The 25,658-nt window shown below is 46.6% G+C and overlaps 1 protein-coding gene across 3 annotated transcripts in view; it reads left to right on the top strand.

Annotated features, from left to right (window-relative positions):
• The window catches only part of Dscam (DS cell adhesion molecule), a 593,021-nt gene extending 569,857 nt beyond the window's left edge, over positions 1 to 23,164 (top strand). Inside the window, exons 31-34 of one of the 3 annotated variants that reach the window (XM_015999884.3) lie at positions 2,024 to 2,221; positions 4,040 to 4,342; positions 16,235 to 16,297; positions 21,869 to 23,164. In XM_015999884.3, the coding sequence (XP_015855370.1) occupies positions 2,024 to 2,221; positions 4,040 to 4,342; positions 16,235 to 16,297; positions 21,869 to 22,224 (920 nt within the window). In that variant the 3' untranslated portion in view covers positions 22,225 to 23,164. Of the gene's footprint in view, positions 1 to 2,023; positions 2,222 to 4,039; positions 4,343 to 16,234; positions 16,298 to 21,868 lie in introns of those variants that run through there. The other 2 variants (XM_076549303.1, XR_013043895.1) reach the window with 2 other exon arrangements.
• Positions 23,165 to 25,658: the final 2,494 nt, after the last annotated feature.

Raw genomic sequence — 25,658 nt, 5'->3', positions numbered from 1 at the left:
ACAAGCTGTACTTATTTAAGCTCCGCTTATCAAAAGACATTTAGACTCCTACCCATGACACTGTTTTTCTGTCTTGTGGAGGACCTCTCTGGAATGTTTCTCTTCCTTGGGAAAAGCACAGTTATCATTCACACCTTGTCTGCAGGACTCTGACACTCACGCATAGCTCATTTGCATTCTCATCAAGGCCAAAAACTATCTTCTAATAAAGCCTTCTCCTATGGAATTTTGCAAGAGGTGAGATGTGTCTAGAAAATAAAATAAAATCAATGCAGCCAAAAGCATGCATCAGGACTGGGTTTTTTGATGACCCAGAGAATCTTAAAATGTATTGATTTGGCCATCTTCTTAATGTTCCTCTCCTGAATCCTAGAATGATGGATTGGCTCAAAGACTAATAACTAGAAACCTGCAAAGGGGAAAATCTCTGTCACAAAGAAAGGCTTTTGCCTGATGCCCAGCATCAGCATTTCATGTTCCAACAGGGATTATAGACAAGTCATGGTCATGTGCACACCTAACCACAGAGCCAGTCAGGATCAGGCCACATCTGGCCAAGTAAGGGGCAATGCCTGAACAGATGGGTAGAAGAACTGTGCCATGCCCAAGCTGCCATTGTTCATCCATGAAGTGACTTCAGGCTGTATGTGGGCTGTATAGATAGCTCTAAAGACATGCCCTTGCTTCTGCTCTGGAGAGACATCCAAGTTCATGGCAGCATGTAATTGAACATGGAAAGCAATGTTAAAAATTAGATCTCAGTATGCTCCTTTGAGATAACTGCACCGGCACTGAGTACAAGGTGGCCAGACCATGCCGTTCTAAGAAGCAGAGAATTCAGAAGTGGAAAGGATTCTTCCAGAACCCTAGGCTACTTTCAGTTGGAATCCTAGAAAAATCACCCCAGGGAACAGAGCACTTCCCCTGGTCCATAGAAGCCTAGGAAAGGTAATATGCTGGCCCATTCCAGGGTCCAACACATGTTACCACTAGTATGTCCCTTTGCTCAGTTCACAAGGGTTAAGCAAAGAGCACTCTGCCCTACTCCCCTGCTGCCTTTAGTTCCAGATTTAAAGAAAACACACACGCATGTGCGCACGTGCACACGCGCACACACACCTGACAGCAGCCTGCTTACATGTGGACATGTGTTATCCAGATACCATTTAACTATTTGTTGTCTATACTAAATAATCCAAGTCTTTACCATGATGCTCAATGAGAGACATGCTATCACATGCTGAGAGAATGTTGGGATGGAAAGAAGATGTGGTCTTTTGTCTCCAGGGGATTCAGCTTAAATAACTGGATGGGAAATTGAACTGATGAGTCAACATGAAACAACGGGTCTTCCAGAGACACTGAAGTCAGTGTCATAAGGCCTCAGCATCTGGTCCCTGGCCATCCTGGGCTCACATGCAGTTCTTGTTCTTCCCTGCAGGGGGCAATCTCCTGTGTCTATTTCATAGGCCACCAGTCACATAGCATAGGGACCCATTCCAGTGTGACCTCATCTTGACTGATCATGTATGCAATGACTTTTTCCAAATGAGATCACATTCTACGTCCCTGGAGTTAGGATGAGAACTTACACTTGAGGGGAAGTGAGGAGTAAGGTGTAATTCAATCTACACCAGAACTGAAGGATGAACAAACCTTAGAAAGGAAATCTTGCTCAAACAACACATGTGGTCAAGTTTTCCTGACTTACGGGAGGTGTCAATACTTAGAAAGTGTAAATGAACATTTCTGGTTATAAAATTTTAATAGTCACAATGTTCTGATCTACAACTTCAAAACCCAAATGGGATGTTCTTCTGCTTATGGAATTTTTTTTTTTAAATATTTAAGTATCTGGTGAACTTGGAAAGCCATGAAAGAAGGCAAGAGGACTTTCAATGGAAAAAGCCGAGGAAGGCTTCCCAGGGGCTTGGCTGAGGGAGGAGTCAAGTGGGGGGGACAACAGCTGCTTGCTGCACCTGACCCCTCAAGACAGACACACATTACCCCTCACTCTTTGCAGATCCTACCACCAGGAGGAATGCAAAGGCTGGACCCACAGCGAGAAACCGATACGCCAGCCAGTGGACACTCAACAGACCCCACCCTACCGTCTCAGCACACACCCTCACCACAGACTGGAGACTGCCCACACCCAGGGCTACAGGATCCGTGGACAAGGAGAGTGACAGCTACAGTGTCAGCCCATCACAAGACACAGGTAGGCCCCGTGTGCTTCTTCCTTGATCACAGCAGGATCTCCCAGGCTCCTCGAGGAGGGGAGCCTGGGAAACCTCTCTGTCCTCCTGTGGAGCTTGTCTTGTGAAGATCACTTTCAAATGACACCCATTCCTCTGTCCATTCTCAGGCCAGCTGTGCAGCCTTTCCTATATGCAAGGCCTTACTGAGTTCTGCAAGATGGAACTGAAACGCATCTCTTCTGCAGGTGTCTTGAATCTCCCACCCATGCTTCTCTCTCCTTTTAGTTTCTACCCCTACAGAGAGAAAGAGACACTTTTACATTCTCACCCACACAATGGCAGTAATTGCTGATTGCGCTCTGAGGGCGTCTGACCCACTCCCACCTCCAGGACTAAGAGCCTGAACTTGACATTCCTTCCACGACAAGGTCACAGCACCCCCTACAGGGAACATGGGCTGATCCTTTTGGCAATTAACCAGTTTGATTATAAGGTAAACAAGCCATCAAGTTGATGGGGTCAACCACCAAGATTTCACTTCTAACATGAACTTCCCTCAACTTTGAAAAGAAGTTATATCTAAATCTAATAGCTATAGGAAATGTTAACACTCATTTTCTTTTTTTTCCTTCACAATGCACTTCAAAAACAGGGCTCCAAAGGCGGTGTGTCGCTGTGGGAATTTATTTTTATGTCTGTTATTTCTCTTAGAAGGTTCTCAGAGTTCCATAGAGGTGACTTCAAAACTTTTCTGTAGATGTAAAATACAGAGATGCTTTGGACTGAGATGGCGTGGCTTTGTTGTAAGGCCTGTTTGTGCTGGTTTCTGTCCTATTTTCTAGTTCCCATCAAGAGAGGTAACAAGAAAGGATGCATCCTAGAGACCAGACACTGTTCTGCCTTGGGAGAAAGTCAGTCTTCAGAGTGCGTGCGTGCGTGCGTGCGTGCGTGCGTGCGTGTGCGCGCGCGTGCATGCCTGTATGTGTACACATATATACAAGGAGACCAGAGGCTGCCCCTGAGTATCTTCCTCAATCACCCTCATCTTATTTTTAAGAAGACAGTATCTCTCACTGAACCTAGAGCTCACTAATTCAACTAACCTGGTTCAGCAGCAAGCTCCAGGAATCTTCCTGCCTCTACTAAACAGTTTTTACATGGGCACTGGAGATCAAACTTGGGTCCTCATACTAGAGTGACTTTGCTGACTCAGCCATCTCCAGCCTCTTGCCTTCTGTTCTAAGAACCATCACATCTTCCTTCCCAAGTTCAGTCCAGTGGAGCTGAACTGCAGAACTTGGATATTCATGCCAATTACAGAGTCTCTGCAGTGCAGATGTGTTTGAGGGTCAGATCAGGGAGGGGTGCTGTGGCTTTGACACTGCCTCCCAACTGTCCCTGCCAAAAGCCAAACTGTTTAAAGGGGAAGGCTTTACTTATTTACGAAAATGCTCAGGGCTGGGGTATCTGACACAGCAGCTGGGTTAATGCAAAGTCCCTGAGCTTTGTGGATGAAGCTGGCCTCAGAGTGGCAGAGGAAGAATACTCTGACAGAGCCAAGCCTCCTCTAGATCCTATGAATCTGACTTTAATTTCATAATTTTTTTTTTTTTTTTTTGGTTTTTCGAGACAGGGTTTCTCTTTTCTCTTGTGTAGCTTTGCACCTTTCCTGGAACTCACTTGATAGCCCAGGCTGGCCTCGAACTCACAGAGATCCACCTGCCTCTGCCTCCCGAGACACGTTACAGCCAGAAACCAGGAAAGGTTATCCAGTTGGTTCAAACATAGGCCACCAACTTAAGTCACCCCGCCCCTCTTTTCTCTCTCCCGTGGCACAGACCGAGCAAGGAGCAGCATGGTCTCCACAGAAAGTGCCTCCTCTACCTACGAAGAACTGGCCAGGGCTTATGAACACGCCAAGATGGAGGAACAGCTGAGGCATGCCAAGTTCACCATCACAGAGTGCTTCATATCTGACACGTCCTCGGAGCAGCTGACGGCGGGGACCAATGAGTACACGGACAGTCTGACCTCCAGTACCCCTTCAGAATCGGGGATCTGCAGATTCACTGCGTCTCCCCCCAAACCTCAGGACGGAGGACGAGTGATGAACATGGCGGTTCCCAAGGCCCATCGGCCAGGTGAGGAGGCGGGGCGGGGCCTGTTGCCTAGGACACCCACCTACTGTGAACACTCTGTCTTCAGATTGGGTGGGTGTTCCGCTGACTGACGGCTGCAGAACAGATCGCTCCACCGCTATTTGCTGAAACAGTAACATTCACTTGTTTTATTCATGAGCATGAGATTTGATCAGAGTCTCGTGAGGAAAGCAAGCAATAGCTGTGGGATCCACTTCTTAAAAAATAAAATGGCTAACTCAACTTCCAAGTCTCTACCAGCCATGTTTCCCATGTAAGTCTTTCCAGAAGGTGGCCTGAGCATCCTCCTATCCTGGTGAGTTAGTTCTAAATGCAAGCATTCTAAATGACAGGAAGTGAATACAGCCATTTTCTTAAGGTTAATGGGAAAACTGTATTATTCAGTTTGCCATTATGATAACACATTTCCCTAGGCTGAGCACTTGGTAAGGAAAGAAGGTTTATTTAGCTCATAGTTCTAGAGGTCTGATGATATGGTACTGCCATCAATTACTATGATGTGAGGGCCTCATAGTAAATGGCATTTGTGGGGAGGGGATATATCTGTACAAAAAGACTACACAGTGAGATGGGAAGCCACTGTATGGGAAAGGACTCTTAGAACAGCTAGCTCTTAAGAGAATTAATGCAGAACCGCCTTAACCTTGTCAAGGACAGTATCCCATGACCTACCGACCTCCCACTGGGTCCCTATCTACTATGATCCCAGCCACCTCCCAGCATCAGCACTCTGAAAACCAAGCTTCCAGCACTGGGGTCCTTGGACACACATTCAGTCATCCCTTCCAAGTAGGCTATTGTCCAAGTAGAGCCCAGGAAACTTGGGGTCAAAGGAAACACATCCTGTCTGCTTGATGAGAAGAGTCAGTGGTCAAGAGCTGTTTTGAGGCTGTTTCACTGGGGCCTTTTGAAAGGAGAGAGGTCTTAGCAGGAGTCAGTACTGGGGAACCCCTTTGCTGAGTTGTTCACTGAGGATGACAGGAAGTGGGAAATGTTGCTCAGGTGCTAATGTGACTTCAGCTTGACCTTGTATGGATACACTGGGCTTGTGAGAACTGAAACTGCACACTTGAGAGCTGACAAAGGTCCAGTCTCTCACAGTGCTGATGAGTCCGAGGACTTTGAGCTAGTCCAAGGTCTAGCTACAAGAAAAAGGCCAGAAACCTCCACCTACTTGACCACAGTACAGAGAGGGCCCTGGTTTGGCCTTGTGTCAGAAGTCTTAGTTTTCTGTAGAAACTGGGTTATTACGTGTTGGCTAGTATTGACACACCATGACAAGCACAACTGAAGCAAAGCTTCAATTTAAATCCACAAGGTCAGTGGGCTGCTAACCCAAGGAAACTCCTTTTCTGTTTTCACCCTCTGCAAGAGATACCCCACAGCCTTTCCCTGATGGGCTAGCCAAGGGGTCACATCCAGCATTCACTTCTTTTCCTGAGCCTCGGCAATGGCACTATTTTAAAAAGGTACCCTCTCTTTTAAATTATGATCACTGTGTGGGGTCTTATGATACAGTGGAAAGCTGAAAAAGGGGGCCCTAATAAATGCATAAAATATATAAAATAAGTATTATCCATCCAGCAAGTAATCTCCCAAGAGTCATGGCAGATGCAATAAAGTGTCTGAAGAGTCAGAACTTCATTTATTTTCACTTTATCTACCTCAGCAGGGGAGAGGACGAGATGTTATTTGTGGGTGTTTCTATTTCATGTATTTTGCTATTCTTAGTGTTTATTTAAAAGGCAAATGCAGATAAGATGTGATCAACTTAATGGCTTTTGGACCTTGCTCATCCTAGAGGTGACAAGGACAGCAAACGGAAAAGACGAGCCAGCAGGCATCTTGTTTAGCTTCGCTGGCAACTGTAGGTGGGCATGACACTGATGCCATAGTGCTGGATTTGCACATGAGAATACTGCAAGATGCAGAGAAGCAAAGAGAAGTGCTCTGGATACCAACCTACGTCCAGAGAGTTGTTAGAATCCCTGGCGTGTAGGGGGCTCCACACATGCTGCTGGGGACTTCTTCCTTTCAGAGAACCCACTTCATCTACACACACCCCTTTAAGTACTCCCTGTCCCCATATAAGAGGACATGTCACCACTTCCTCTTCAAGTGGGATTTAGGGCATAGAAAGTGCTTCCAGGAAGGATGACTGCCCTACTTTTGCAAACCTTTAAATTATTGAAAGCTTGACCTTTCTTTCTGATGGTATGTTGTCTGTATGGTTGGATTAAGAATTTTATTATTTAAAGTCGATACTTTTGTTCATGGCATTGTTTCCTGGATCTCTTAGGGCATCCCAGAGATCACCACAAAATGGCTATTGTCTTACCGCATTATTTAAAGTAAAGTGATTTTATAACTTTAGATATGAATAATTTCTTAAATCAATGTGAGTACTGATGTCCACAAACTTTGTTTTGTCTACCCCACAGGGCTGGATTATTATTGGAGTTTTAATATGCTCTAGAGAGAGAGAGATTTCATCTTCTGGGATCCTTCCTGTTGTTCCTTTTTAATGTTACTGAAGTTGCTGTGGGAGCAGAATTGGTTCTGGAGGCCTCCAGATCCAGTGTGACAATAGGTCTGGAGGTGTAGTGACAGAGCAGGCAGATCAGCACAGGGGATTTCCTGACAGACCTGTGATCCTGGGTGGCAGGGAGACCAGGCTGACCTTTCTGATTCAGGTCAGAAAAATGAGGGCTAAAAGGTCAGGACAGGAGTGATATCAGTCAGTCCTAAATGTACAAAGTGCATGCAAAATTTCTGAGCAAATGACCAAGAGTCTGACACAATTCTGGTACCAAAATCTGGCCATAAAGCTCTGCATCCCACTCCAACGGTCTTCTCTATTTATCTTAATATTATTCTGGGAAGACCATGCAGGGTGGGTCAGGGGCAGTTGTGATGGGATGTGAATGAGCCAAGATGGCTGCACTCACGTCAAGTGGAAGACATGCAGAGCAGAAGGCTGCCGTTCTTATGACTCTGACTTCAGGATGCATTCAAGCTGGCAGCCCTTTGACCAGTGCTTTTAACCCATCCTTCCCCTGTGTCCCTCTGAGTTCTGCATAAGGCATGTCATTTTCTGGTTCTAGGTACAGCCTTATCATCCTCCGAACAGCTTGCTCCTCTCCTCATCATTAACTCTTCCTTCTATCTCCTTATTGTTTTACTTTGCCTGTCTTCAATACCAACAATTACGATCCCAAACTTTTCAAATTCCCTACAAATGTGGATCAGGTCACATATATGAGCTTTATCAGATCATGGCCCCAAGAAAAGAGGAAAGGGGTCATGGATATCTTTTATCTTTTTCTCTCAGGGTCTATAGATATCCAACGAGCACCTAGACAGTGTTCAGGAAATAGTCTTAAATGAAATCTATGCATAGTGCTATGCCGGTTCATAGTATATACAGTATAGACATTATTGGATATATATGGTTGCATTCATGACAAGATTGAACAATTGGCTCGTATTTTAATTACCAGAAATGATTAGTCAGATACATTCAAATACAAAAGGACATTCAAGTTTACTCTAACATACTTTTAGGCAAATTGATGTATTTTCTTCCTTTTGCCCTTGCCCAATCCAAACAAATAACTTCCAGACAGAGGATGATCCCCCGAGTCTAGCTTTACATTTTAATAACACCTAATTTGAATTTTTAAGAGCTGTACATTTTAAGTAAATTATTAAAAATGTTCTTGCTTTCTTCAGTCAGAGCTAGCTATTTCTATTTTTAAAAAGATTTTTAAAAAAGTTCAAACTCTATATTCCTCCTCCAAGAAACTGGTGGAAGGTATAAGAGGGCCCCTTCTTCCTGATTATGGAGCCCCTTCTCAGCTTTAGGAGTATTTTGAGCCACTTTCTGTCCCTCTTAGGCTACAGCTTCTTCTTTATTCCTGATGTTTAGACCATGTACCTGAGAGATGTCACTGCAGGGGCAACAAGTCAGCTCACAGCTCTGCATGCTCCCGTCATACCTGCACTCTCTAACCTGGCTTCAGATCCATCCGTTCACCCCAGCTCTCCACCAAAGATGCCCTTGAGGTCCCAGCTGGTGAATGGCTTGCTCATCCAGCCAGGTGCTATCTAAGGGGGCCCATTGAATAACCAGATATCTGAAGCAGCTGTTGGATTAAAATTTTAGCATCCATTCTTCTCATTTCATCAACCTTTCCTAAAGGTATGAGTTTGATCAATGAGAGAGAGAGAGAGAGAGAGAGAGAGAGAGAGAGAGAGAGAGAGAGAGAGAGGAGAGTGAGGCAGGACCCACAACATAGCCAGGCCCAGAGCCCATGCTTGAAGGAATGGGTACCTAGAGGATGACCCAGCCTCTGAACAGCAAGTACTGTTCTGACGTAGGCTACCTATCAGTCTGAACATGTGTATTCCATCTCTGAAGCCTCCAGGGCTCTTGTGTTGGTCTCTTCATAAATATTAGACTCCTAGCTGGGCGGCAGTGGCACATACCTTTAATCCTAGCACTCAGGAGGCAGAGCCAGGTGAATCTCTGTGAGTTCGAGGCCAGCCTGTTCTACAGAGTGAGATCCAGGAAAAGCATCAAAAACTACATAGAGAAACCCTGTCTCAAAAAACAACAAAAAAAAATTAGACTCCAGAACTCTTCACTAGCAAGTAGTTGGCACTACAACCTCCCTTGACTCTCACTCACACTGAGGTCTGGTGCTCCACTTCTTACAAGAAAACGTGTTGGCTACTGCTCCTCAAAGCCAAAGCTTCATACGTGTCCCTCCTGGGTGAGTCATCTTCCCAGTACTGTGACAAGACACCAAGACTAAGGTGACTTACAGAAGAAAGAGTTTACTTGGGCTTATGATTCCATGATGGTATAGTGAAGGCATGGAGGAAGGAACAGGACGTAGAGGCAAGAAGCAGAGAGGGATCTCTAGAAACCGCAAGCTCATCCCCAGTGACACACTCCCTTCTGCAAGGCCATACCTCCTAATCCTTCAAAACATGGCCGTCATTTGGGAACCAAGTATTTAAATGCCCAAGACTACTTTGAGGACATTTATCGTTCAAACCACCACAGCTCTCCTCAAGCAACTGGGCCTCCTTGCTTCTACTTCTGCTTTGGATGTTCATCTGGAGGCTAAACACTGAGGCTCGGTATCTTCCTCACCCAGATTTGAAGTTTCTACCATGAATGACACTCTTAAGAGCTATGAAAAGGATGCCCTTTCAAATGCAACTATCTGATATTTTCACGTTGGCACATGTGTGCATGTACCTACAAATGAGTGTGAACATGCACACATGCAGGCATAGATATATATCCATGGGTTTGGAATCACATGTACACAGCTCATACACACACACACACACACACACACACACACACTTTCAGTGTCTTTGAGCACCACTTTCCTGGTAGATCAATGCTTTTTGCAGCTTGGCTTTAGATTTTAATGATATTTGATATTTGAATTTTTAGGCTATCTTAAGTCAATTACTAGAATGTGCTTTTTTTTCTGTTTGTACTCTAACAATCCCCATCTTATTTTATTCCTGTGAATAGTTTCTTGGGTATCTGCTGAATGCCTTGGGAGCTGGGGATATGGCACTAGACAGACTCAGAAAGACCCCCTCTTAAAAGAAGCTGTGATGGTGTAATTGCATGAGCCAGCACCATAGCTTTAGGTCATGCTAAATGCTGAAAGAGAAGTAGCTTAGGGATGGGGTACAATCTGTCCGTGGATATTTTGGCAAAGACGGTCAGAGAAGTCTCTCAGATGCAATGAGATGAACATGATAGGAGAGAAGGAGCGTAGAGAAGACCATGGTCCAAGCAGGGAGCAATGGTCCAAGCAGGGAGAAGAGTAAAGGTTGGAGGTAGAAATGAGTTTGGTGTTTACTGAGTGAATCAAGAGATCCATCTGACCTATCACACATAAGCAAACATCCCAGTGCCCCTGCAGGGATGCCAGTTTTGGAGCTGGCCAGCAGACCTAGCCTCTGAGTGGCTCTTCTACCCACACTGCAGTTCTGAGTGGAGCAGTGTTCTCATCCCTGCTCCTTCCTAGAAACCAGATCTCCCTGATGGGCAGTTGCAGCTCAGCTTCTTATAGGTTTCCCTAGTATTCTACTCTATTCTCAGGGATGGTCCCTCAGTGCATTCATTACGGAAAGACTTCTTCTCAATGGCCCTATTCTTAGAATTCTAAGTACATGGCCTAGTTTGCTTTTTATTGTGATTTAAAAAAAAATGGCTGAAAGATGCTTGGAGGAAAAAAAAGTTTACTTGGCTTACACATCTCAATGTGCTGAGGGAAGTTAGGCCAGGAATTCAAGCAGGAGCAGAGGCAGGGACCACGGGGGAACTCTGCTGACTTGCTTGCTCCCCATCATTGTTTAGCTGGCTTTCTTTCTTTCACCACCCAAGAGCATCTGCCTGGGGGTGATACTGTCCTCAATGCACTGATCCCTCCTACACCAGTCATTAATCCATAGACATGACTGCAGGCCAGTCTGATGAAGGCACTTCTACTGTTCCCTCTTCTCGGGTGACTCTAGTTTGTGTCAAGTTGACAAAAGCTAACCAGCCCCTCCATGTTCTTGAGACAAAAGTTGAGTATCTACGTTCCTGAGTCTTCTGCAGCCACCTCTCCTACCGTCCTTCTCTGTCCCTGCTTTCAGGGGGAGCCTCCTGTCCCCGAGGCTCTAACATTGCCAAGTGTTCTGCAAAGCACACATAGCCACTGCTGTTGCTCCGGCTGTTGGCCATTCCTCTCACACTACATGTGTTTTCAGCAATGGCTGCATTTGCATTTTCTGAGGCCCAGGGAACAGCTTTCTGCTTTTTTGGTTAATTTGCTGGGTCTAGGTTCTAGTTGTTGGGGAGTTGAAGGCTGTTTCAGGCTCTCAAGAAAGCCTTACCCCAGTGGACCAGTGTGTACAAGGCTACCTATGTCCCCATGAGTAACCAGGGGCAGCTTCCCGAGTCCTTTGTCACAGGAGACAAGCAAAAAAGCTCAATACAGTGACTTAAAGCTCACTGTGTGTCCAGGAGACCCTGTCAGAATGTATATATGGACCACTACTATTGACTGAATATCTTCAGTATAGAAAGATATTGAGTATTACCCTAAGTCATGAAAGCATTAATAAATTTACCTAATACCTCCCACTATTTCGTTGGTTTATCTGAATAGATTATCATAAAAGAGGCTACAGAAAAAAAGGGTCCTGAAAATACAACACAGATTTCTTGAAAGAAGATCCAAGAAAGAGAGCAAAACCCAGCTATGGAAGACAGGCACTCCTGTGCACATACCTATATGCATACATGTACACACACACACACACACACACACACACACACACACACACACACACACACACACAATATCATGAAGGTCTACAGAATTTCTGTAAGAGACAAGACTAGAGAATGCCATTTTTTAACATAGTTCCATGTGGCTTCTGCCAATATCACATTCTAATGCATCCCAGTTTCCCAACTGAAAAAAGAAAAGTATGATTTCAAGACATTTAACAGTTAAGCCTTTCTATGGCTTCCTACTGCTCTCAGGGTAGAAGCTGGTAAGAAACTGAAGAATCAACCCATCTTCCTTGCCAGCCCTCCCCACCCCACCCCCACCCCCAGCTCCCACCACCCACCCTGCTCTCCAGTCTCTAACTCCTGGCCTTCTGCAACCCTGAGTTAGAGTAAAACTGTTTCACATCAGCCTAACTCAGTTCCTCTTGTGGGCGGGTCTAGTTCCTCTTAGTTTGCTGTGATTTTGCCATCCAGACTTCTCAGACTGCTTCATAAACTGAGCAAGTGAAAGCCCCTAGCCTAGGCTCCCACTTGAATCAGTTGTCACTGTGTGCTTCCCCAAAGGGCCTCTTGGAAGGGGTAGATCTGTCCTAGAGCCTCATGTACCTGCCCAGTATTCCAGTACTCCAGCTCATGAGCTCTCCACTGCCTAGAGGCCAGGGAAGACTTTCTGATCCCACTTTGATATAAATAAACTATTTTACTACTGAAGACTCATGAGCTGTGACCAACTCAAAGTCTTACCTCATACCTCAGTGTGTTTTTTAAAGTCTATAGCAAGTAGGAAGATCACAGTATCAGTGTACCCTTAAAAATGCATGAAGGCTCCAAAGCACAAGCCAAGAACAGTAACTGAGCCCAAACATTGGGCCCACTGATATTAATGCCACATCATTTATTTAGAGTTTTTCCTGGTTGCTGTTTTGGGAGTGAAGATTCGTTTACAGAGAGATTGGTTTACAAGTTTTTTATTACCGTGGTGTGACATTAATATTAAACTAAAAAACGTGTTAGATCCCATCTGCCTGAGGTGAGGGCAGACTCCACAGTCGTCTTCCCTCATAAGCTCCTGGACTGTAATGTTGCAAGGCTCATCTCCATGGTAGTTATTGAAATTGTTAGAACTCAAGTGCCCTTTGCATCTTACTTCTGCATCAATATCCAGCTGCATCCAAGCACAGACATCAAAACCTTGTTAGAAACTGATGAAAGATCCTTTTTATGTCTCCCAGGAGGCAATTCGAGCCCCTGAGAACTGTGGTACACTTACTTTTCCATGAATTTGGGACAGCATTTACGCAGCTTCCCAGTTCCTGGATAACAAGGTATTACAGAGGAGAAAGAAAAGAGAGCTTCATTGTACAGTATATCCAGGGATGCTTAGCTCTTAAAGTACATGGATTTATTTCTTTCCTAGGACACACTAACCCTACAATTTCCAATGCAGATATACTTCACCTATGTTATAGGTGAGATAGCTTAGCATATACGAAAGGCTCTGTCGGGCTGAAACTTCAAGTATGCCTCCCATACTTGACTATGGTGCTTCAGGGGATCCCAGAACTGTTTGGAAGCAAAGGAGGGATCTCAACATGAATTCAACAACCATTTCACCAGGCTCAGTGGGAGAAACACCCGGGTTTTGTCTCTGAGCACTGTATGACCAACCATCTTCCCGTGGTTTTCCATGAAGGTTAAGCTCCCATGGTCTGGTACATTGGAAGGGATAGTGCCCAACGCAGGTTGAGTTCAGTAAGTCCCATGTAGAATTTGGAAGGAGAGAAGGGCCTGCTTAGTTTTGTGAACTTTCACCATCTATAATGAGGGCTCTCAACAACAGTGGCATCAATACTTGAGGCAAGGTGGTTATCTTGAGGCAGGTGCTGGGGGGCAGGTCCTGATCACCCCCTGACCACTGACTCATAAATGCTAGTAGCATACCTCCCCGCCCCTCACATAATGACACTGTCACATGTCCCCAGGGATGAGGTCAACCTCAGTGAAGCTTCACTGACCTGGACCAGATGCTCTGCTTGTGTGGTATGTGACAAATGGTCACGGGGCAAGGGGCGGGGAGGGGGGGGGAAAGGGACTGAGATGTGTGGACTGCCTCCCACTGCAGGATTTCTGTAGCCGTTCTGATGAACTTTGCCCTTCCTTTCCCAGGACTGAAATACACTCAGACTTTGTGCATGAGTCTGAATACACTGAGAGAGAGAGAGCTCAGGAAGTTTTTAGCTAAAAGGAGGCAACATTTGCATAGAGCTGTTTTCACACCATCAGGACAGACAGCCTGACCGCCCCCTTCCTTCATGGAAGATGACAGGCTCTGAGCCTCCAGTGCTGATGGATGAGAGGGAAGAATCCTGCCTCGTAAGGGCCAGGGGGCAGTAATTACATCTGTGTGCTTGCCAGTTAGGAGAAGCGGTGAAATCGATGCTAGCTTACTTAATCTGGACTTTCAGAGACATTACTGTCACTGAAGGTCCCCAGAGGGCCGTGGCAGAGAATGAGGAATGAAGCATTATATCAGAAAATAACACGTAACACTGAGTTAATAGCTAAATTGCCCTCCTCCCTTGAGACATGAGTCAAATCTGAGGTCTGGACTCCCCCAGGTCGGGCAGTGGTGGGTGCAGTTTGCCATCTGTAGCGAGACCCAAGGGGGAAATGTGAGAAAGGGCACCTAGGATGAGTGTGTATTGTTCGGGTGGTTCGCACACATCTTAGAAGCTGAGAAGGGGCTGTTCCATGACTGTAATACACGGGTCCTCCCATCCCACCCACCTCTCTAATGTCCTGTGGGTTAGATCGGGCTTCTCCTCTACCTGTGATCCCACCTTTAATTTTCATCTCTTTGTGGCTGTTTCCTGTTCTTGCCTCTGTCTCCACCTCCCTGTGTGCATCCGTCTCTCTGCTCTCTGCTTCTTCACCCCTGTGGCTGTCGCTCATCCACACCCACCTTCAACTCACCCCCTCCCCACCCAGCTCAGCCTCACATGCCACCCTGTGCTCAGCATCTTGGTCTCAGCTCTGGCTTCCTCAGTGCCATTTCCCCAAAGTACCTCGTTGTCCTAGTGTCCTGCCAAACTGCTTCTGACACAGGGGTGTGGACCCCAAGAGCAGAGTGCAGAGGGGCTGGATGGCTAGGCAAATGTGTACCTCAAAGCTGCCTGAGTCAACAGCCCAGCTGGGACCCTGATAAGCCCCTGTCATCCAGTCTGTGTTCCTGCTTGGCTTGGGAAAGAGGCACTAACTGGACTGAGGTAACTTGCGGGGGAAGCTGGACATGCAGTGGGGTAAGCAGAGACAAAGGGGTGGAAGATAGGGGGAGAATCCAAGCCAAATGTCCGTCTTTACCTAGGCATGGGTGTTTTCCCACTTTCCTAATGGTGTGCGCTCTCCTTCTCCCCCTTCCCTACTCTCTCTTACACACACACACACACACACACACACACACACATACACCACACCACACCACACCACATCACACATGTTGGCTGTCTGTGATCTGAGTACTACCTTGCACTCAGCTCTCTCCTTAGCCCTCTCCTACCCTTGACCCCTGAGTTTTACCCTTCTGTGTGGCTTTGACTTCATGAATGAAAGCTTTATCCAAGGAAAATAAAACAGAAAGAGGGAGAAAGAGGAGGCAGAAGAGAATAAAGGGGGAAATGGAGGATGAAGAGGGAAGAGAAAGAGTGAGAAATGACGAAGTGGGAAAAAGGAGGGGGAGGAAATGATGGAAGGAGGGACAGAGAGAGGGATGGGGCAAGGGAGGGAGGGAAGGCCAGGCCAGTGGGAGGCCAAGAGAAGGAAAGAAGGTAATGAAACCTGCAAATGGCTGTGGCACTTCCCACCCCCGAAGCCACACTGCAGACTGCAGCCAGGCTCTCTGCAGTATGAGGACTGCCTGGGTTTTGACTCTGAATGCCTGTGCAGCACCAGATCCCACAGGCAGGATGGCCAGTGTGTGTGCTCCTGTCAGAAGTTAGCACCATGCTATATAAACCAATATAGCCACCCTGGAGTTCAGAGCGAAGGGGCTCTTGAATTGCTGACCTCTGGTGCTTTCAAGTATGTAGGGAACTCAGAGGCTCCTGGCTGGCCAGAGTTGCAAGTTCCCCTCTGGAGTTGGAGGACTTCAAAGAGGATGGTGCTTCCCACTGGGGTCCAGGAGCTACAGGAAGCCAAGTCCAGGGAGCCCTCCCTGCCAAGCTCTGGGTTGTCTTCCCAGGCAGATGGACAGGGCCTGCTCCTGCAGGGGTGGGAGAGCAGACGCAGGTCTGTGGCTCAGGCTCAGTGGGACAACAGGAGGTGGCACCAGAAGGCAGAGCTCCCAGCATTAGCAAGGACTTTCTGTAGCTCCTTCACCTCTTTCCCTCCTCCCTTGGCTGGTGGAGGCAGAAATGGCCAATGGGAAAGGAGGGGTGTGACTGCTGGTGGGGAGACCCTAAGCCCATCGCGGACAAGAAGAAAAGGTGTCAGTTTCCCCAGGCTTGCTGCGACAGGTCACCACAAACCTGGGAGCTTAAATCAGATTTATTCTCTCACAGTTCTAGAGACCAGAAGTTCAAAGTCAAGACACCAGCTGACAAATGTTCCTCTGAGGGCTCTAGGTAAGAGCACACTCCTGGCCAACCCCAGCTCTGCTGGCTCCAGGTCACCCTGGGCTTATGGCCCCACCACTCTGGCCCTATTTCCATCCTCTCATGGCTCTCCCCCATGTGCCTCCCATGTCCCTCTGCCTGGCTCTTACAGAGACATATGTCACTGGATTTAAAGTCCATATTAAATCCAAATGATCATTTCTCAGGTCACTTAACTTCATCCCATCTGCAAAGGCCACTTCTCTGGGTGAAGCCACACTCAGAATTCTGGACCTGGGTCCATGGGGACCACTAATCAGCACCCCCTCTCATTCTTCTGATAGGCCTCCACCTCTAAAGCCCTGTCCTATGGTGAAACCTGCATGTGAGCTACTTACTTAATGGAGTCATTGCCACAGCCCTCCACACTGGATACAAGTATTCCCACCTTGGGGACGAATGAGGCAACCTAGCCCAAATCTGTATTAGTCATGCTTGGAATGTCTTTCCAACCTCCAGGATGCCCTGCTGCCATTGGAGTCAAGAATGAGTGTCTCCCATATGAAACAGACAGGTGCTGGGGGCAGGCAAGCATGTCAGTGCCCAGGAGTCACCCTACCCCATACTCTCTGCTCTTCCTAGAGCAGCCATGTCAGTGGTGGCCTTGATTTGTGTAGGCATCTGAGGAACCTAGGATCTAAACAGACTTCCCAACAATCCCATCTCCCAGCCGGTATTTAAACTCTAGTCTGGGCTTAGATTTCACTGGGCATAATGCGCTGACAGTCGACAGAGCTCAGCGCTGACCACCCAGGTGCTTCCTTCCCCATAAGCACATGCGTTATGAAGCATGTTCATTGGATGCATTCACACAGCCCACAGAGCTGCTCTGTGCACTGATTGGAAAACACACTCTATCATATATGTGTATGTATCCATACATATATATGCGCCAAGGAGAGCTGCTCTTGAACTCTTTAAGCAACCATCTAACTTCATAAAGCTTTGCCTGTTTTAACTCTGGTTCTTTACAAGATATTCAGTGTCCTGAGCTGCTTGGCAGACCTGCAAAGGGGACCTAGCTGTGAAGATCTTTCTAGTTTCATTATGAAAGATAGCACTTCTAACCAAGCTCTTGTTTAAGTTATCAAACACTCTTGGTCACTACACCAAAAGTGAGAAGTCTGATGGGCATAAATCTTGGGTACCTTGGTTTTTTTTTTTTTTTTTTTAATATTTATTTACGTATCCATTGTGTGTGCCTATGTGTGGAAGTCAGGAGACAATCTGTGGAAGTCTTTTTTTTCCTTCTACCACGTGGGTCCTGGGAACCAAACTCAGGCCTCTGGGCAAGGCAGGGAGTGCCTTTACACACTGAGCCATCTTGCCAGCACAGGACACTGTGCTCATTGTCTTGATCTGTACAATCTTAGACCAGAGAGATCTGCAGTCTGGTTGGGACTGAAATACTATAGGCTTTGGGGGGATCACTACTCTCTGGGAATCTGATAGAGACCAAAATGGGGTAAATCCCAAGGCCTGAGCATGTCATAGCACATTACAAATACACCAGGCATGCAAGATGGAGTCGGATACCAGAAGTACTCACAGATCTTCTTAACCCTTAAATAGCCCTGGAGTAAATGTGATCCCCCTGATGTCACACATTGGGACAACAGGAAAAAAATAATCACACAATTGAATGAAAGAGTAAATCAGTCTAGTTTGCTTATTGAACTCTTAGGAATACTCACTTTTAAGGAATTGAAATATATAAAATTTCACATGTTTCAAAATTGGTCAGGTAGCATGTATTGATTCATACAGCAAGCGTCCCTCACACTGAAAAACAATGTTCCATCTCTCTTGTCTTGCCTGTGGTTGTGCGTGGTGTGCTTCCACTCTCTACATTATTCATTAAGGCAGAGCCTTTCACTGACCCCAGAACTTGCCAGCACGTTAGTCCTGCCAGCCAGCCTGCTCCGAAGAGCCTCTGTCTCCATCATCAGAGCTCTGGAATCACAGGCAAGCAGTCACACCCACCCAGCATTGATCTGGGGTCTGAGGATCACAACTCCAGGCTTCATGGTTGCATGACAAACACTTTCTCCGCTGGGCCATTCCCTTAACCCTCTGTCTCATTTCTAAATGGCATCTCTATCAATCTTTTGTGTCTGCTTCTGCATAGATTAGTTCCTTGATAGAGAAGCTGAAGAATATGTCCATTGCCATAATGAAGATAAAGCATTTTCAAGACCATAAGGTTTCATTTTAAAAAATTAAATCCTCGTATTTTTTTCAGGAGCTAATCTAATCTTCATATACATTTCACATTAGTCTCTGCAGATGTGACATCTGACTTCAACAAGTACCCCACACCCTGTTCAGAGTGGTAGCAGAGTGTGTCATTTGCTCTACCAGAGGGTCATGGTCAATTAATTGTTTATGACTGGACTTCCATGTGAAGCGAGCATTGAACCAGAGTGTGTTGAATTTCATGAGCTTGGCCAGGGCATCTGGATAACACACTGTGGTTCTTAATGAAACTATGTAATTCCTCATTAGTCCTTAATGTGGCAAGAGCCCGAGGAAGCCAATGAACAAATGTAGGTGAATCTTCACACCACCAATAATACCAAGAGGCATGCCAGTGTGACACACAAGGAAATCACTTGACAAATTTCCAAAGAGTAAGGTCATCCTTCCTCCTATTCTGAGGAAAAAAAAATCTTACATAAGTAGTACCATTTTGAAAACAGGGAATGGTCCTTTAAGATGCTCTTGAGGTGCTTGCCTTGAGTTTCTTTCTTTCTAGAAGCCCTAAATCATAGACTATGTTCCTCAGTGTCCTGCTGACTAGTCAGTGGGGGAAAGCAGAGAACTTTCTGGGATGCTGAGTTTACTCCTGCTACAGGCAATCTGGATCGGTGACCGTGAACTTACAGAAAAATAAGGAGTTCCAGGAATATTTTGAAACAAAATAAACAGAGATTTTCAGCCATTTAAGTCAGAACTGGGAGGTAGGGATGGGAGTTGTGCTGGAGATGTTATGGGAGAGGCCCAATCCTTCCAGACTCAACGGGTCTGAAATCAACCCATCCTCTAGCTGGCCATCTTTTCCCAATGTATCATTTCAGAACTGGTGCTTTGTATGTTGTTTGATTCTGTTGATAGAACAAATACCAAAGGCGGGTTAAATTTATGAAGAAACCGCGTTGCTTCCACTCAGTGCCGAAGAACAAAGCCGCACAAAGCACAGTGCTGGCTCAGGAGAGGGCGGTGGCAGACGCTGGGAGTGTGATGAAGAGGTCACCTCTTAGAATAGGAAGCCAGTTAGAGGCTGAGACCCCCACATCTCTTCCAAGGCCCACCCCAGTTGTCCCGAGGCCGTCTGCTAGACCACACCTCTTAAAGACTCCGCCAACACAGTGAGGCCCAAGCCTCCCGTGTCTGAACACATTAAACCACAGTGCGGTCCACTGTCGACCCTGTCTCCCGAGCGTAAAGCCTAGAGGGATTCACAGTGGACTCGGCCTTCACTTTCGCCGTTGCCACTTCGCATCTGAAACCATTTCTCACATGTGTCCTTCATGTCTCAATTTCATTTTCTTACGTCCCATAGCTGCCCCCACCCCAAGATCAGGGCACCATCCGGTCCCTCTCATCTGCACATTCCCCTCCCCATCCTCTCAGCTGGAGAACTGCACACTGCCACCATACTCTCTGGCCTGAGCTGCTCACCTGGTATGTGTGCCAAGACAGTTCCTGAGGCCTCAAGATAGACAGGAACAACCCCCAGGGGTCATCTCAGCCTGATGCACAAACAGCCCTAGCCCAATGTGGGTCTTGAAGTGAAAAAAAAAAAAAAAAAAAAAAAGATGCATGGATAGGCTAGAGAGTGATCGGTGTGTCTTCCAGGATAGCAGACACTAAGTGCCAGACTGAGTCCAGCTCAAGCTAAGGGGTGTGGCTGCCTCTAGAGGTTCACCCCAGTGCACTTACTCTTTGCAGGGGGTGGTGGGATGGATTAATGACTCTAGCCAGGGAGATGGGGATGGAAACAAGTTAAAAGATATTCAAACAAAGTAACCAGAAGCAAAAAAAAAAAAAAAAACCAGCTTTAATGTCTGGAAGAATGCTGACAGCATTAAGCAGTACTGGGCACACTGGAGAAGGGGATGTTTAGGGTTTGAGTGGGCACGAGGCCTGGCCTTTCTGACCTGGATTTGTAGACTGTGGCATTTTGAATTCAGAGTGGATGTCTATAGGCGAATGTTAACAAAGCTTCTGAAGTTCATGCCTGGGACTCAGGAGATAACAGGATAGAAAGGATAATTATTGATAAAACACATAAAAAAAGACGACACAGGCAGCTGGGCCTCCCAAGCCAGGCTGAGGACGGGCCCTTTGGTAATGTTCTAAAGTTCTGTATCCTGAGGTGAAGAAAGGGAGGAAGGAGAGTGAGGAATGGTGGCCAGAGATGCAGAGGCAGCTGGGAGGCCATAGAGCGGAGGCAGAGGAAGAACGATAACCTCAGATGTTGCCAGGGCTGGAACAGTTGAGGACCAGGAAGATGCCAGCGAACATGGCACCTGGAGGCCAGGGTGACCTCCAGGATGATGCTTCTGTCCTTGGAAGCTGCAGACGTCCTGTCAGACAGGTCCAAGTGGGCAAAAAATGGATGCCAAGGCAGATGAAACAGACCGAGGATTTGCTAGGAAACTCTCATGGGGAATTAAGCGGGGGGGGGGGGGGGGGGGGGGGCAGAGACCGTGATGCAGACCTGAGACCTAGAGCAGCAGAAGGTAGGAAGAAGTGTAGACTTCAGTGCTGTCCTCAGAAGGCCGTAGCCAGGTAACAGGACATCATGGAGAAGGAGGGAACTGGGAAGAAAAAGCCACCAGAGGGGCCTTGCCTTGCCTGTTACAGGAGGAGGATCCCAGAGGAAAGGAGGCTTCCACAAGTGGGGGTATGGGTGGAGGCTAGCATCAGTCAGTACTCTTGAAGGAGAGGGGAAGGTGTGCTGTCATGGCATCACAGAAGCCAAAGGAAGTAGAGTCACACTATGGTCTAAGCTGTTGTGATCTCCACCCCAGCATGGCCAAGACAGAGGAGAGTAAGGGGAAGGCCAGGATGGTGAGAAGGCTGGGCCCTGCTGTCTTCGCCTCACTCCATCATGAACAGCTGTCCAAGGCCACATAGTTCCATAGATTGTCAAGAGTAGAGAGAGTTGTCCCTTTCCTCAGGATGCCTGGCTCTGTCCTCCAGCCCCAGGCATCCCACACTTCCAATCACGCGGGGCTTGCTCTCACAGTTCATATCCAACAGACATGTTACCGCCCATATACATTGATCTTCTGGTAAGGATGTCTGGACTTTCTAGCTTCATGTCTCAGGCTCAGAACTAGAGTTAATGTCCTGTGGCCCATGGGAGAGAAGTGTGAAAACCATTCCACTTGCCTCTCTGGAGTCCACTCCAATGAGCTATCTTTTGCCCGGCAACTCTTTCTCTGGAGCAAAGTTCCCACTGTGGTTTGCCAAGGTGTTCTTGCCCAGTTAAGCAAATGAGGAAACCAACTAACTCTCTGTGTTTGTCCCCAGGTGACCTCATACACCTGCCTCCATACCTTCGAATGGACTTCTTGTTAAACAGAGGGGCACCAGGCACCAGCAGGGACCTGAGTTTAGGACAAGCGTGCTTGGAACCCCAGAAAAGTCGGACCCTGAAGCGCCCCACGGTCCTTGAGCCCACCCCTATGGAGGCTTCCTCCTCCGCCTCTTCCACAAGAGAAGGACAGCAGTCGTGGCAACAAGGCGCCGTGGCCACCTTACCTCAGCGAGAGGGTGCAGAGCTGGGACAGGCAGCTAAAATGAGCAGCTCCCAGGAGTCACTGCTGGACTCTCGAGGCCATTTAAAAGGAAACAATCCCTACGCAAAATCTTACACCCTGGTATAACACATGGCGTGGCTGGACAGCGGTTGTAAATACAATTTAAATGATCCAATCAAAGCTACCTTTTTTTTACGGAATTCCAATATTTATAATTAAAGAAAATTGCCAAAATATATTAAAAAAAAAAAAGAAAGAAAGAAAGAAAATACTGAAACCACAGACAGTGCAAAGACTTCTCTGCTTTTCTTCCGTCTGAGTGTGGGCTCCATCTGCCTGGGCATCTGATTTTTGGGGAAAGAAGTCCAATTTTATGATTTTCACAGGCTATAGCGTTTTTACTGATTTTCTACAAAGTGCATGGGGACTCGTCAAACCTTCGGAACAGAAGTTCTAGCACACAAGAGTCAAGAAAGGAAAGGGGGGGAATTAACCTATTTGTGAGTTGAAGAGGGACGTTGCTGTGGGGGCAGGGGGAGCCTCCGTCACCTTCGCACACCTTCCCTTCCCACTAGGAACCAGGTCCTCGGTTTGATTTTCTGTTGTTAATTAGGATGAGTGCTGTCAGTGAGGGGGTGGGGGGAAGCCATTCTGTTTTCTCTTTTGTTTACTTTTTGATTTGATAAGACACTCTTTGCATTTTGTCTAAGCGAAATAAAAGAGAAAAGGTGGTCTGCCTTTATTTGCATGTCTGCTGACACCTCCTGTCCATTGCTCGGGCCTCCTTCCTGCTCACACTGGCGTTTGTGAACAAAATGACTGGACCCAGTGCCCAACCTAGGAAAACAGATGCTACGCTCTGAACAGAAGACACAGCGTCAACTCTGCGGCTGGAAAAAAACAAACAAAAGGCAGCCTGGTCTCCATCCAGTATTCTAAGCCCCTCACAGGACTCAGGTCCTTGTCCACTGCAGGACCTGCTGTCAAACTCATCAGGGTCAGTAGACCTTTTCCAAATCGAGCGCACTGCTCTTTGTCAATAAAGTTTTATTGGAAGAAGTCCAAAGGCCCTACGCTCCATTTGCATTATCTGTGGTTGCTTTCGCGCTGTGATGTCAAGTTGAGTAACAGTGTGGCACACAAAGCCTGGAGTATTCTCTGGCTCTTCACAAGAGATGCTTGCTCACCCCTTAAGTTCTTGTTTAGCCATGACTTATGTGAGAAAGGAAGTGATGATGTGCCATACTTCCCTTTCCTGCCCTGTCTCCACTGTGACTGACAGATTCGCAGCAGACCATCTTCAGAAGTGTCAGCTCTAGTCCTCTCCCTGGTACCCAGAGGAAAACCAGTCCATATACAGTGTTCCTCCAAATTCTCTTTTTCTTTTCCTTTCTCTCTGTCTAAATGCCTTATCATAGGGCTTACCCAAACAGAGAGCCTACTCACAAATGGGAGGGACCATATTCCCACATCCCTTGACTCTTACACAGTGTGCCTTAGAAAGAGCCTGCCATTCTCTGAGGCAGCAAAACCCCATTCCAGATGCCTCCCCAAACAGGCAGGAGAACCAGGTCTTCACATTAGAGTTTTGGCATTGACTAGAAAAACTGACCCCATGTCCACAGCTCCCTACTTCCCAGGAATGCCATACACAAGTACCTCTTTAGACCTCCTTTATGCGCCCCCATGGAATCCATCAGCAAAAACTGGTGTGGTAATTACTATCTGGAACTTGATTACAACACTCCCTTTCCACCTTCCTCCCTTCTCTTTCATCCTTCCCTCCTTCCATCTATCTTCTAGGCAGACTATGTGCCTCCTGAGCTTCAGACACACAGAGCACAGTCAGAGCAGGTACAAGACTCCATCACAGCCATGCCACAGCTCTGACATGAGGGCTCTGTGAATGTGAGGTATATGCTACTTGCCATGGTTTCAGAGCACAATTTATTCCTGATATCCTCATGGATGCGGAAGGATCAAGACGCTGCTTTCTAGAGAAAGAAAGACAGACCCTAGCATCCATAAGTCTAAAAGTTGTAGAGTTCCCACCCTTGGAAGTGTATTAAGGTTTTTTTCTCCCAAGATGTAAAAAAATAAAAGATTCGACATGTCTGCCTCTGCAATGGATTGCTTGCAGGATTCCTGCCTTGGAAACACTTGTTAAAATGAATTCCACATACAAGCACTGTATCAAAAACTCCCCTCTGCCTCAAATAGGGGCCCAATACTGTCTCCAAAGGGGTGTGGAGCTGTGAATTAAAAGACCATTATGACAGCAATAACAGTGAGTTTTCCTCTGTATCCTCCTGTCTCTCTCTGGTTTGTTTGGGGGAGGTCACTGGATTATCCATGTCCTCACATGGGTCTATGGGAACTTAACTGGAGTTCCATACTAGAAAGTTTTATTTTCAGTTGCTAAGGAATATGACCCAGGGATTACTCCCAGCTCTCAGACCGACACAATCCTTTCTTAGAATGGTCAACTCAGATCAATTCTTTAGCCTCTGCCTGACAGCTGTTGGGTGAATGGGCAAGAGCTATTGGTTCAATGGACTGGATTTCCTTTAATCCATCCAAATGACAGAAAAATAGCCCCCTCCATAAAGTAAGCAAGTGGAGGTATTTGTGAGCCACACAGCATTCTCCACTTCTACCATCTCCTGGGACTCTGGTGCTTCTGTTTAGTTCACACGTCTATGTGATACCTTTTTTTTTTTTTTTTACACCCACATCCACAAGGCTAAGAGGATAGAAAATCTGAACAGTGAGATAGCATGAAGCTGCTCATGGGCTAGGCCAGTTAAGTCCTGAGCCCACCCTCTCGGCACCCCTGTGGCAGGGACCCCTGTACTATCCTAAGACAGAGGAAACAGATCACTGCTTAGACGGCTCTTAAAATAAGCAAACAATTTCTCTTTCTGACCTGGTGCCATGATATATGAATGACCTGATTCATTTTTTAAAACAACCAGGACATTCCAGAAAGATGCTATGAATCCATTTCCAGCAATGATGCATATCATCTTGGGGTTAGGAAGCCAAGGACTAGTTTGTTAATAGTCCAGCTTTAGATGTGGAAAAGTCTAAAGGAACTTAACAGTGTGTCCATGTTGTAAAGTCTTAGTTTAACCTTCTAAAGAATATGACCCAGAGATGACCTCAGCTCTTAGATAAACACATGAATACTCAGGGCTCGGAAGACCCACATAGCTTCTCTTTTCGATCATTCGATCCAAAATGACCATCAAAACAGGTGGGATGAGACAAAAGGAGAGACTTTCCTTTTTTTTCTCATGCATCAAGTAATTGCAACCTTCAACAAGGGCTTTAAACCAAGAAGGAATGCAAAAGACTACATCTAAATTCTGAAGGAGAAGCCATGAGATCACCAAACCCTAGTAAGGCAGGACCACTTCAGGGTCAGATGGTAGCTATAGAGAGGATCCCACTGACTGACAATAGGTTGGGTCTCAGCTAATGGGATCATCCCAGAGTCATCAAGCAATATCAAGGGAATATGTGCTGGGATGTAATTCTCAGTGTCCCACCCGACAGGC

The sequence above is a fragment of the Peromyscus maniculatus genome, chromosome 12, assembly GCF_049852395.1.
Source record: "Peromyscus maniculatus bairdii isolate BWxNUB_F1_BW_parent chromosome 12, HU_Pman_BW_mat_3.1, whole genome shotgun sequence".
NCBI lineage: Eukaryota > Metazoa > Chordata > Mammalia > Rodentia > Cricetidae > Peromyscus > Peromyscus maniculatus.
The sequence above is the reverse complement of the archived record's forward strand: the minus strand, read 5'-3'. Positions and strand labels throughout refer to the sequence as shown.